Genomic DNA, 14,136 nt, shown 5'->3' on the forward strand with positions numbered 1-14,136 from the left:
GGAAGTATTGGTCTTTGGTTGAGAACTGAGCTTTTCTCATTCAACGAGAACTGGTAGCTTCATCAAAATGGGTAACTGCTTTTCCTTAGCACTTTCGATAGAACCCTTACAAGCTCTTTTGACAATCTAAGGACAAGAATATATAGTTCAATATGTTATCTGTAGCCTGGGGCCCTGCCCGAGACACATCAGGTAAATGGATGACTCCAATCTGCATGTGGACTAAGGCACTCTCTGAAGACAGGCCAAACCAAAAGCAGGAGCAAGGCCAGATGAACCTAAGCAAATTAAAACCATAGTTCTAGGTGGTCGGGTGGGGGCAGGGAGAGTACAGTCTGCTGTTCACCTCTCAAATCTGTGTCCCAGCCCAGCTCTGACTAGATCGTATCTGATTCCAATGGAGAAGAGAAGGTAGCAATAAAAATGTGAGAGCAGAAGCACTGAAGACTATAAAACCCTGGGGTGTGTAACACAGTCAGGAGAGAGGCTGTCTCATTTTGTCTCAGGGCAACCTTAACACAGAGAGGACTCAGTGCACTGGGGATGGGCTACGCGGGGCAGCTCTAATCCAGATGGCACTACAGCCAGTGCAGTGTGGACACCATGCTGCTTGGGGGAGAACTTCAGGGTCCTGCTAGCACGGGTGATGCCCAGCCTGAGGAGGTTTGCCTGGAAGCATGTATTAAATGTGTCAAGGGATATAGGTTGAGGAAGGGCTACTTTGCAGCAAGCTGGAGATCCTGGTACACAGCTGGAGCCAAGAGTCAGTGAAATTTTGGTTATGATTATTCCCAAGTAGATTGTTTCTGGCCAGGAAATGATCTAGGCACTTTTAATAAGGGTGTTTTGGTCTTACGGAAAGACTGCTATTGATTTCTGCCACTCAATTGAGCACAGGTTATGAGTGGTCATAACTGTACATTTTTGGCCTTCAAAAGTAGAATTCAAAGGGTCAACAATGTTTGAGGGAGTGTTTCCTGTCTTGTTTAAGAGCTCCTCTTAGGGGCCCTGGGCCAGAGTAGAAAAAGATGACTCAATGTCTTTGTGGGAATAAAAAAGGCGTTTATTTTTTTCTCCTAGGAATTTCAGTGCTGTTTCAGATTATTTCACTTTGATAAAGAAGGTCAGCTGAGGGCTGGCAGATGTCCTGCAGGTCCAGTGTCGTGGGTGCGTATGGGATAGGCAGAGGGTGCTATCCTTGGGTGGAATGAGGGAAGAAGAGCAGAATGAAAATGGTTTGATTCTGAGTTAGGAGACACTAAGTCGTTGGGTGCTTGTTGTTTGACTGCTTGGTGAGGAAAGAGCAGGCCTGTTATTTTGCTGTTCCTCTCACATCAAGTGACAGCACAGTTTGAAAGCGGGAGCCCCCCCGACGGCTCAGGTGAAGTACACAGCCTCAGCGTCATGGGGATCTGGCAGAGAGAACATGAGAAACACTCCAGATAACTAGGTAACGTTTTTCTTGGTCATCCGCTAGGTACAGCCTACTTTTACTTAGCAGAGCCTCTTTGCCCTGTTCTGTCATCTTTTCTTGCTTGGTAAGTTTCCCATCTCAAATTCAGTCTCCAGTTATGGCTAGAGTAGACTGTTTATAATGCACATGTGAGCCTGTCACCTCCCTGCTTAAAGATCATTAAGTGGATTTGAAATCCAACCCCTTCAATGTGGCTTTCCATGAACTGCTGTCCTCATGAATGCCATCTGTCTTCCTCACCATTCTGCGGCACCTGGTGCTCCCACCATTTTGATCCACTTTGAGTTCCTTGAATGCACCATCCAGTCTCTTTCTCTGCCTGATGTGCTGTTCCACACATGGAGCACAACAACATCACACAGTACATCATGAAGAATGGACAAAGCTACTTGAGGACCTGTGCTGATCAGAGAGGCCTGGGCCTTTAGCTCAGCCCTTAACCCATGGACATGCCAGTTGGACTGCTCTGACCTAATCAAGCAATAGCCTGCAAAGAACCTTACAACCATTAACCAACCTTAGGTGAGTTTGGGAAATAGAAGATAGGGATGCCTATCTTAGATAGGCATCTAAGAAGGGGATGCTTCTATGATGACAATTTCACTCTCCAAAGAGAAGACAAGTGACATAGGAAATGAAAGGCAAGACTCGGCCACTCACCCAGCCAGAGCCCTGCCATCCCGCAGAGACAGCCCCATGGCAGAGCTGCGAACGAGGACCAGTGCTCCACCTTGGTGAAATACAGGATGACTGGGGTGAAGGAGATGAAGATTAAATTGAAGAAACCCAACGTGGAGACAAAGTGTGCTGCCTCACCAAAGTTAGCACTCCCAAGAAACATCTTAAACAAAACCTAGAACAGGAAAGGAACTTGTTAGCCACTCGGTCAGGGACTGTTGTTAGATCAGAAAGGCAAGTTCTACATCATGAGCTAACTGGCCCAGAACTTATGCTCTATGTCGTCTTATCCCAGCATTTCCATGACACTAAATGGGCTGCTGAGCTAAGGAATTCAAACATACTCTGCTGCTGCTGCTGCTGTTAAGTCCCTTCAGTCTTGTCCGACTCTGTGTGACCCCATAGACGGCAGCCCACCAAGCTCCGCCGTCCCTGGGATTCTCCAGGCAAGAGCACTGGAGTGGGTTGCCATTTCCTTCTCCAATACATGAAAGTGAAAAGTGAAAGTGAAGTCGCTCAGTTGTGTCTGACTCTTAGCGACCCCATGGACTGTAGCCTACCAGGCTCCTCTGTCCATGGGATTTTCCAGGCAAGAGTACTGGAGTGGGGTGCCATTGCCTTCTCCGAAATATACTCTAGCCTTTATGTAAAACAGAAATTGTCATAAAATAAATCCCACTTGATATGCCACAGGGATACTGTAACTGGGAAAAATCCACCGTCGGCTATGGGTATAGGGTAGATGATAAAGAATAGTGCAGGCCAGCCCAGAAACATTTAGGATTGAGATGCCATCAGTTCAGTTCTTTCCTTCAAGCATGGGATTAATTTTATCCTTATTTTGATAATTACTGAAAACTAAATTGGACAGAAAGAACCTGTCATCATGTTATTGAGAGAAGTAATAGCTTCCCTTGTGGCTTAGCTGGCAAAGAATCTGCCTGCAATGCATGAGACCTGGGTTTGATCCCTGGGTTGGGAAGATCCCCTGGAGAAGGGAAAGACTACCCACTCCAGTATTCTGGCCTGGAGAATTCCATGGATTGTATAGTCCATGGGGTTGCAATGAGTAGGACATGACTGAGCAACTTTCACTTCCAATAGTGATGCCTCGGATTTATAAGCACTTTTCTCTCTGAGTTTAAAATATTTTCACAAGGTCTGTATTTATTCTCCAGATTTTAAAAAGATTGTTTTTCTTTTCTGGATTATAAATCTGTGTATAGAGAAAGATGACAAGGACATGTAAATAGCTAACCTTAATCACACATTTAGTTTGGTAGGAGACAGGTCTCTAGTCCATATTTCTTGGTTTCTTAACCCCTCTGCTTCCTTTATTAATCCTCAAACAACGTAGCACAGAATATATCTTTTCTGTGGTGTACATATGATGTTGTGTGTGTCAGCAAATATTACCACTACCAGAATGAATACATCTATAATGTGGTCAGGAGAATTCCCTCTATAAAAGAGGCATCCCAGGAATACAGCAAATCCAGGTATTTCTTTTAATTTCAACTAAACATATTGTTTTTCCTCTTGAGAGACTTAGAACTTGAGCACATACTGTTGGTCTTTGTTCACATCAGATATCTCAGTGGAGTCTCAGCTGGGGGCAAGTTAAACACTAATAGTGACTGAGTGAACACTTGTCCAGCTTGTCAGAGAATCAGTGGGCCAGGAAACGTCAATATGGAAATAGACACAACGTCCTCTGAGCTGCAGAGTTGGTGAATAAGCAAAACAGGCATCCAGGAGGAATGCAGCGGGCATTTTCGGCCTTTCAGAGATTTTCTCATTGAAACACCGTGAGAGGTGAAAGTGGAACAGTTCTGACATCCAGAAAGTTGGCTCTGGAAAGCAGCACTTTGGTGAATAACCTTTCAGATCTGCTTTCTTAGTTCTTGCTTCTGAAGTCAGGGGCAGTGACTCTGAATACAGCTTTCACTGATGACAGGTAGCTCCAGGGAAGCGAGAACTGTGAGTACATAGTACAGGCCCAGAGTATCCATCAAAGAGGGAAAGAGGCTCTTCATCTAGCTAATAACATAGCATGGGGTTAATATGTAGCAAACAACTCTCAAGTGATAGTTGGTTTAGGATTTTTAACACCTCATTGTAGTTAAAATAATGACCGAAGGTAGTTAAAAATAGAGAAGTCTTTCTCAGCTCCTGCTACAACTGGTTGGCAATTTGGGAGGGGTGGAGTCATGGCCACCAGGGAAGCCCTTTGAGTTGACCAGTCTGAGTTTAAATCTTGGCTCTATCACTTCCTGGCTGGATGATATTGGACAAGTTACCTAATCTTTCAAAGTCTCAGTTTCCTCATCTGGAAAGTGGGAATAAGTACCTATGCCTCATAAAGGTATGTTAACAGGTGAAAATTCTGGCAAGTGTACAGCCTGTAGCAAGTACTCAATAATTGGTACTTGTTGTTATTATTATTTAAACTATCTCTTTTTTTGCTAGCCAAGATCTTCTTTCTCCTTTCTTTATAAAATATTACTTTATAAAAATATAAGGTACAAATGATAATAAGTACATAAGAAAGTACACGAAATACCTTATACAGTGCAGATGTTGAGGCTGAGCCCACTGCAAATGCCACTCCTATGATGGAATCGGCATGGAAGTTATCTGCATACGCCATCATCACGATGCCAGTGATTGCCATTATTGCGGCAACTATCTGTCACATAGAATGCAAAGAAAAAAATGTTTACATTGATGCCTCCATATCCCAGAGCAAGCAGTTGAAAAACCCATGGGAGTTGCTACATGCTTCCTCAAGCCCAATTACCTCTTGTACATCACTGTTTAAATGTAGGAGGGTCAATATTAGAAAGAAATCCATACACTCATGAGACATGCAGGCAGAGAATATAAAAGCTGCTCACATATTCTAATTAAGGACTAGTAATTTTAGTTTAATTTTTTAGCTCAGCTTCCTAAAGATTAATACCCATATTGATTAAATAAATTTAATAGGAAGTCCCTTCTTAGCATTTTCATCTATACTGTGTTCTTTTCCTTCAAACAGTTCAGCACATATCAGCTCCTTGGATCAATGCATGTTTCTGAAGATCTCCACATAATCAGAAGATGTAATTATGGAGATGTAACATTGATTAATATTATGGAGATGTAATTTTGACTGAGACATAATAAGAGACAACTTTTAGGCCAAAATGAAAAAAGAAATGAGAATAATCTTTCAGAATGATTTATAAGGAGCAAGTTGAGTTTGCACTGTCACTTGGAATGTCAAGCGGAGGCTACTTCTTCCTTTTGTTTACATGTAAACTAAGCCACAGAAAGACAATTTCATTGAGCTATTCTAAAGCATTAGCTGTGTAAAGTGAAATATTAATAATTGATTGAAATCATAATGGTTTACTGTAAATTAATATGATCCTTGATATATTCCAAAGAGTAGTCCACTTCCTTTGTGAAATGCTCATAGACATCTGTTTCTTTCATTATCTCAACCTGCTTTTACTGGAAAACATTTTAAAGTTACAGTAAAAAGTAAAATAACAACTCTGGAATAGGAAACACTATGTTATTTCATTGTGAAATAGTCTCACTGACTTTAAGATCACGATGCAACTTTGTAGGAAATTTAAAAATACTTGCTGATTGATTTTGTTAAGCTTCAGTTCTGAGTATTCCCAAGTAAACTTGTTTCCTCTGTAGATAGATTTCTCACTTACGTGATTTTTTGACCCTTTGAAATATTATTAGTGAATTATTCATTACAAGCAAATGTGTATCTTTAACATGTAACTTGCTGGAGGCCAGTGCGAAGTATGATAATGATGACATATATAATTTAGATGCTGTTAAAGCATTTCTTTTGTTAATGACCACCCAAAGCCAGGGCATAGTTGGTTTCAGAGCCAGCTCCATACTGAAGCGTCTTTTATGAGAAACAGCAGGAGTACTTGAGAACAGACGCCGACTTGTCAGCAGTGAAAAACTGTCTTCATAAACCGTTATCTGGGAGGCTACGTGATGGGGGGTGTTGCTCATGCTGAGTGAGTATCACAGTCTCTAAAGCTTCTAGGCGTGTGTTCCAGTTAGACTGTGCTTCAGACTGTTTGAAACAGAATTTAATACACACACTATGAGATGCCAAGGACATTTTCCAAACAGGAAGTAATAGACTCATAAATAAACATGGTGAAGTGGTTACCTAGGCCTTACCTAGGCCTGGAAGTTCTGCAAGGGTTATTATTTTCTTTGATTTGTGGATTTATAGTTCAGCTAGGGATTTGCAATCTTTGTCTGGATAGTCTGATGTCAGAGAAATGAAAAGTTATGTTAGATATGGACAGTTTCTGATTTGTTTTTGTGTTTCATGAATGTTCATGCATTAAAGTATTCAGTTTCACAGATAGATTTCCCTCAAAACATTGAACCTGTAGGATAAAACATTTGAATTAATATTTGTTTTCTTTTTACCAAGCATCAGCTGTATTTTCTTGGTCAAATAAACAGGTGATATCTTCAAGACAGGGATAATAGAATACAGTGTTAATCCTAAAGAACTTTAATGTGATATACTGCTTCGTACTTTAAAATATTAAAATTATTCTATAATATACAATATCTAGGCTTAGGCAATTGTGTATAATACATAATTCTTGATTTAGGGAATTCTGAAAACAAACATTCCCTACAAAAAATAGGGGAAAAAAAAACCCTGTCTGGAAAATGTTGAACAAGGAATACGGTTAGCCAGAGGATATGACCCCAATTGGGAACTCTTCCTTTTCTGAGTCAGCCATTAGTAAAAATACATATGCACTATGTTTCTGTTATAAGTTTTCTCAAGATAGGAATTAGACATGGACAAAGGTTACATAACTTTATAGCATTTCAGAATTATAACCATGATGAACCTCTTAAAGATATCCATTATATTTAATATTCAAGTGCTTGTAAAATTATTCAGTTCAGTTGCTCAGTCATGTCCGACTCTTTGTGACCCCATGAATCGTAGCATGCCAGGCCTCCCTGTCCATCACCAACTCCCGGAGTTTACCCAAACTCATGTCCATCGAGTCGGTGATGCCATCCAGCCATCTCATCCTCTGTCATCCCCTTCTCCTCCTGCCCCCAATCCTTCCCAGCATTAGGGTCTTTTCCAATGAGTCAACTCTTCACATGAGGTGGCCAAAGTATTAGAGTTTCAGCTTCAACATCAGTCCTTGCAATGAACACCCAGGATTGATCTCTTTTAGGATGGATTGATTGGATCTCCTTGCAGTCCAAGGGACTCTCAAGAGTCTTCTCCAACACCACAGTTCAAAAGCATCAATTCTTTGGCGCTCAGCTTTCTTTATAGTCCAACTCTCACATCCATACATGACTATTAGCTCAGACCATTTAAACTGACATATCAGTTACACTAGCATCTCTGAATTGTGTTCATGGAGAGAAGCATTTTTCACTTCAGGGGACCAGACAACACTGTTAGTTAAGTTCCAAGAGCATGAAAATTTGATATTTGTGATTTTAGAAAAATTACTCTTTATGGTATGAACAGTTATTTATAGGTTAGTAGGTTACCTGGGGATAAAAGATCATTTAAATTATTTTCCACATTTCTATTTACATTTCACAACTATCTGATAGAACAAGTTCTCTATGGCCATGTTTAAAATTTTTTTCATTATATTTCTTATCTACATAGTTGAAACTAAGGGAAAGGAACTCAGCTAATCTAGAAAACTCAGGGAACTTTTGGGTGGCAGGCTCATTTGGAGTGGTGGCTTGGATGAACTCGGAGTGGCTCTGTCTCCCACCACGGTTAACTGCAAGAGTAAATATTCTTGAGATTGCCGGAAAACAGGTAACCTGAGTACAGGTCTGAGTCATGTACATTTTCAGAAGTAATCAGTCATTAAGGCAGGATTAATTGTCTTCTCAACAGAAAAACACAAAGTGATTTTTCTTGGGCTCAGGACATTGAACATGTGCCAGTAGGAAGCCAGCACTTTAAATACTGTGTCAGAAGTGCTCATATGTGACATCCACATGATGACAAGCACAAAAAATGCTTTTGAGCATGTTAGTGTCCACAGGAGGGACTCCTCTGCTGAAAACGCAGCATCTCATGGTGCCACCTGCTTGGCTTCCAAAAAACATGGCTCTCCTCACAACCTACTCCAGTTCCTGCTCCATAACCAGACAGAGGTGTCTAAACAAGATGGACACCCACCACTACCATTACTTGAATCTGACTTCAGTGAAAATGTTCGTAACCAGAGTGACCATAAAGCTTCCAATGCCTCATTTTTAACCTTCTGAACCTCTGGGTCCCCTCCCATCATGGTGTGCCCACCTGGGGTGAGAACCCGGAGGGAGAGAATTTATTTAGCCCATTATCCTTGCATGCTACTTGAGTGACATCCCCATCTGATACAGCTACCTTCCTCTGCAGGCTCAGTCCCCTCTGAGATCTTAATCTGCATCAGCTCTCAGGGCCAATCAGAGGGACCTGGTTTGAGCCTGTTCTTAAAGCCCAAAGAGGGCGTTAACAGTAAACATTTGGGGATTGCACAGATCTATGTACTACCTGTGTCCCTGCCTGAAAGCTAGGTTTCTTTCTCCTCTTGAAGAATTAGCTTGTGCAGATAAAGGCTAGAGAAATATCTGGCTTTTGCCTGTTTCTGTTTTCCTTTATCTTCATTTCCCCCCTCTTTTGGCTCAGGTCCTCAAAAACCACAAGAGTCCAGCCCTTCTCTGGATCTCCGACCTCATTACAGTCACTGTGTTTCCCACTGACAAATGACTTCCAGAACTATTATTTGCATAACAGTATCAATTCTTCTCGATTCAAGGTATTGAGATGATCCTTTAACTGCTTCTCTTTCTAACTGTAACCCAAATGTATTTCCTTAATTTGTGATTGGTTAACCCTGTTTCTGGAGCTGGGTGGAGCATGGATTCACTCACACTGGAGCCTTGAGTCCTAAGCCTTTATCAGGCTCTGAAATTCAGGGCCTCAAAGTTATACTGCTGGCCAGATACTCAAGTCAGGACTCAAGGTCAGCAGTTGAAGGTGGATACACATTAATAGCTTGGCCAGTGAGACCTGCACTGATGATTATCCTTGTTTCCTGTGAGTGTTTCTGGATAGAGTCCATTTCAGGGAAACATGGCTACACAGAATCCTTAGATTTGTCCACATTTATGTTTGCATGAGTGCACGCTAAGTCGCTTCAGTCGTGTCCAACTCTTTGCCACCCTATTAACTGTAGCCTGCTAGGTTCCTGTGTCCATGAGGATTCTCTAGGCAGGAATACTGGAGTGGGTTGCCATGCCCTCCTCCAGTCATGTTTAAGCTTCCATAAAGAAGAGTCATCTGTTTATTCAAAGCCAGTGAAATTGGACAAGAGTCAATGTGTGAGAAATAAAAGAGGTGGGCAGTCTGCAGCAGTCCAGATATTATGTGTGTGTTCAGTGGTTGGGGGTTGAGGAAGTCCCTGGGGTTTACATCTCAAACTAGATTCCCACCCTCCATCCCCATGCCACACACACCTCTCTCAAAGGGAGACCAGGATGGAAAAAAGAAGGAAAGAAATCCCAGAAGGAAAGACTCAAGAGTGTGTGGAAGGTGGTGTTGTTCAGTCACTCAGTCATGTCCAACTCTTTGCGACCCCACAGACTGCAGCCCACCAGGCTTCCCTGTCCTTCACCATCTCCTGGAGCTTGCTCAAACTTATGTCCATTGAGTTGGTGATGCCATCCAACCATCTTATCCTCTGTCATCCCCTTCTCCTTTTATCTTTCCCAGCATCAAGGTTTTTTCCAATGTGTTGGCTCTTCACATCAAGTGGCCAAAGTATTAGAGCTTCAGCTTCAACATCAGTCCTTCTAATGAATATTCATTCAGAGTTGATTTTCTTTAGAACTGACTGGTTTGATCTCCTGCGGTCCAAGGAACTCTCAAGAGTCTTCTCCAACACCACAGTTTGAAAGCATCAGTTCTTTGGCGCTCAGCCTTCTTTATGGTCCAACTCTCACATCCATACATGACTACTGGAAAAACCATAGCTTTGACTAGATGGACCTTTGTTGGTAAAGTAATGTCTCTGCTTTTCAATACATTGTCTAGGTTTGTCACAGCTTTGCTTCCAAGGAGCAAGCGTCTTTTAATTTCATGGCTGCAGTCACCGTCCACAGTGATGATGTGGAAGGCAGATGGGACCTATTGACTGTCACTTGTTGACAGGGTTTATGGATTCCTTATGGGCATAAAATCAGAGAACCTTTCCAATTCAACTTTCCCTTCCCTGTATTCATGAATTATTCTCCTGCCAAGAGGGGGATGAAAGAGGAAGAGTCCCACTACCCATCCTCTGCTGTCTCCTCCAGGAAGCATGAAGATTCTAGACAGAGGAGCCTGGATGGGGGGTCCAGGAAGGGGAACACATGTAAACCCATGGCTGATTCATGTCAATGTATGGCAAAAACTACTACAATATTGTAAAGTAATTAGCCCCCAACTAAAATAAATAAATTTATTTAAAAAAAAAAAAAGAGTTACTGCATAAATGTCAGTCAAAGGCAAGATGGAAACAAACGATTGCCTTGAATCTCATCTAAATATGTAATATTGGCATACATCAGTAGAAGCTCAGCTCCAGAGCCCTGATTTAGAGTGCCCTGGAGCCCAGTTAGAATTCAGAGAAGAGCAGTTTAAGCAATGAACGATTCCATTCAACTGACATAGCCTGGTCGGTTCTTGGCAGATGGCGGCAAGTCTCCAAAAGAGCCAAAGTGTGGGAAGCTAAACACACAGGGACCCGATTATACCTAGAAAGTAGGTGGGAGCCAAGCTGAAGGGACACAAACTCATTTCCTAAATCTGCTATAAAAGTCAAGGTCCACTGAACCATTCATTGCCCACCAGTTTCCTTCATACTTTCAAGCAAATTTGAAAAGGAAAGAAAATTTTCAATTAATAATAGAAAAATAAGGGAGCAACAATATCTGAAAGTGTGTTAATTTTCTAGTCTGACTTTTACTTTTCATTAAAGTGAAATGGACACTCACCACAGAGAAGAAAACCTGAAGCAGTGCCTCATTTTTTTTTTTTTTTTTTTAGTGAGGAGAACTTTTTTTTATTAAGGTGATTTTTCTGGTTCTGATGAGTTTAAGAATGCTAGCTAAATAAAACTGAATCTTGGAGATGGTTAAAACACCCATCTTCAATCCTACAAGAGCTGGATTCTCAGTAACACTTTTACAATTAGAAAAGGTCTTTTAAAGAAGTTTGCTAATTTCCCCAGGATAATCATACATCAGCTGTAAGCAACTACTTATGAAAGGGTTTTTTTTTTTTTTTTTTTTTTTTAACACACCAAAGCTTACCAGTCAATTGGTTGAAAGGATTTCATAATAGAAAACTAAATGTGTGAGTGATTACCTTTTCATCTGTAATTCAATCAATATTCCAAGGAAACTAAATATTAACAAGTTAAGGCTTCCCTGGTGGCTCAGATGATAAAGAATCTGCCTGCAACGCAGGAGACCCAGATTTGATCCCTGGGTCAGGAAGATCCCCTGGAGAAGGAAATGGCAACCCACTCCAGTATTCTTGCTTGGAGAATTCCATGGACAGAGGAGCCTGGCAGGCTGCAGTCCATGGGGTCACAAAAAGTCGGACACAACTGAGTGACTAACACTGAGGCCACATGTTTCACCTTAAGGGTGATGATTCTTGGGTCATGCAAATGAGAATTATAACCCCCAAACTATCTTTTTCTGAACTACTGAAGACTTAGAATGAGTCAGAAATATGTTTTGATTTGATGACTGAAAGTAATCCTTTAACTGTTTTCAAAAAGAGTAGTCCAAGTGGGGTGGCATGTTGTATTTATGGATATGGCAATAAGAGCTGCATTTATGTTGTCTGTATTCTATTTGCCCTCCTCTGATTTCTCAAATGACCTAATTATATATGCTCTCAATATGTCTTAGAAGGAAAAAGAATTGCTGATATAGTCAAAAGGCTAAATGCTGAATATGTTTTGGTGCTTCTTATATTCCATGGCTTGATTATGGGCATTATTAAAATTACATTTTGACATTCTTCTAGAATATGGCATTAAAAACTTCCTAACACCTTCACAATCAGAAGTGAAGTGCCTCCTATCATTTTAAAAGAAAAATTCCTGACTTCTCCAGCATGACTGACATTAATGCTCACCATTTTATCACCTATGATGTCTTAATTTATGTATTTACTTATTAACAGCTACTAACTGGCTACTTAATTTTTCTATCAGGTCTTCTCATTCCTAACAGATAGTGTATTAGTTTCTTGAGGCTGCTGTAACAAATGACCACAAACTTGGTGACTGAAAACAGCAAACATCTATTCTGTCATAGTTGTGGAGGCCCGAAGTTCAAAATCAGGCAGGGCCGTGCTCCCCACAGCAGTTCTGGGAGAGAATACATTCCTGCCTCTTCCAGTTGCTGGTTGCTGCCCCAGCTTTCCTAGGCTTGTGACCACATCACTCCAGTCTCTATCTCTGTGGGTACACCGCTCCTCCTCTTCTGTGTGTCTTTCCTGTGTGTGTCTCTTCTAAGGATACTCGTTACTGGATTTAGCAGCCACCCAGATCACCTAGTATGATCTCCTGTTTGTAAAAATCCTTAAGTTAATTATGTCTGCAAAGACTATGTTTCCAAGTAAGGTCACATTAATAGGTTCTGGAGATTAAGATGTGGACACCTTATTGGGACCCACCATTTCACTCACCACAGATGTCAATTTTAAAATATTAAATTGGCCATAAAGTTCATAGATGTTTTTCCATAACATCTTATGGAAAAACTCTAATGAACTTTTCTGCTAGCCCAATAGCATGCTTTGTAACTTCTAGGTAGATTTCCTAAATCTGCCATTTAAAGATAAGTTACACAGCTGAGTTTTTCTTCTAAAAGACCTCAAATAAATGTTAAGTCTGTTTTATATGACCTCTTGCATAAGTTTCATTCATTCATTCTAATACAATTGATTTCCTTACTGGTAAATCTAATAGCATCTTATTGCCTTTTTATAATGTTCATGGGGTTCTCATGGCAAGAATACTGGAGTGGGATGAGATGGTTAGATGGCATCACTGATACAATAGACATGAACTTGAGTGAACTCTAGGAGATGGTGAGGGACAAGAAGGCCTGGCGTGCTGCCATCCATGGGGTTGCAAAAACTAGGACATGACTTAGCGACTGAACAACAAAAGCAGATCTAACAGTGGGTGTATTGATTTCCTTTTGGTAGTCACATTACACTGAAAAACCAGAAAAGCCCGTAAATCTCCTTTCTTTCCCTCTTGTCTGAAAAGATTTCCAAATTCTCATGGGTGATTCTCATGGTGATAGATAGAAATGAGAAAGATCTTGTAAGTATGAGTTCATCCACTATATCCCTAAATATGTTTAGTCCCTACTTTGTCCCTTGTATTGTTCTAGGTGTTAGAGATAGAGGCAGAGCCAGTTTCATGGGTATATGACCTGTACAGATGCACTGGGCCCCATAATGTTGCCATCTTGTAATTATTCACAGTTTTTTTCAGCAAGGGGCTTTGCATTTTCACTTTTCACTAGGCCCCACAAATTATGTCAACCCCAGCTGAATGGATCAGTGAGCAATGTGAAGAAGGTTCTTGTTCTCAAGGACTTGTCAGGGTTCCTGACACTGGACAGCCAGTGCTTCATGAGTAATACCATTATGTAAAGCCTCTTGGGTGTGATATCTAAGATTAGCTGGTGGAGAATGAGTGTGAGACTGTATCTGGTATAGTCAAATGGTATCATGGACTGATTGAGAATTTTTCATCTTGTTTTCTACTGTAGCTTTCCACTTCTTGTCCGTGTCAAGTTTCAGTTCTGAATTTCTGAGCAGCATCTCCAAAGATACAACCAGAATTAGCTAATTAGCTATTAAGAAAATGTTTTCAGGA

The 14,136-nt window shown here is 41.0% G+C and overlaps 1 protein-coding gene across 6 annotated transcripts in view; it reads right to left on the reverse strand.

Annotated features, from left to right (window-relative positions):
* Positions 1-14,136, reverse strand: part of SLC35F4 (solute carrier family 35 member F4) — a 278,761-nt gene that overhangs the window by 5,968 nt on the left and 258,657 nt on the right. For all 6 annotated transcript variants that reach the window (XM_081509591.1, XM_081509596.1, XM_081509593.1 and 3 more), the window contains 2 exons: positions 4,716-4,841; positions 2,135-2,327 (listed from right to left, as the gene is read on the reverse strand). In XM_081509591.1, coding sequence (XP_081365717.1) covers positions 2,135-2,327; positions 4,716-4,841 — 319 coding nt within the window. The remainder of the gene's footprint in view (positions 1-2,134; positions 2,328-4,715; positions 4,842-14,136) is intronic.

Source organism: Giraffa tippelskirchi, chromosome 7, assembly GCF_054371585.1.
Source record: "Giraffa tippelskirchi isolate mGirTip1 chromosome 7, T2T-mGirTip1v1.2.pri, whole genome shotgun sequence".
NCBI classification, from domain to species: domain Eukaryota; kingdom Metazoa; phylum Chordata; class Mammalia; order Artiodactyla; family Giraffidae; genus Giraffa; species Giraffa tippelskirchi.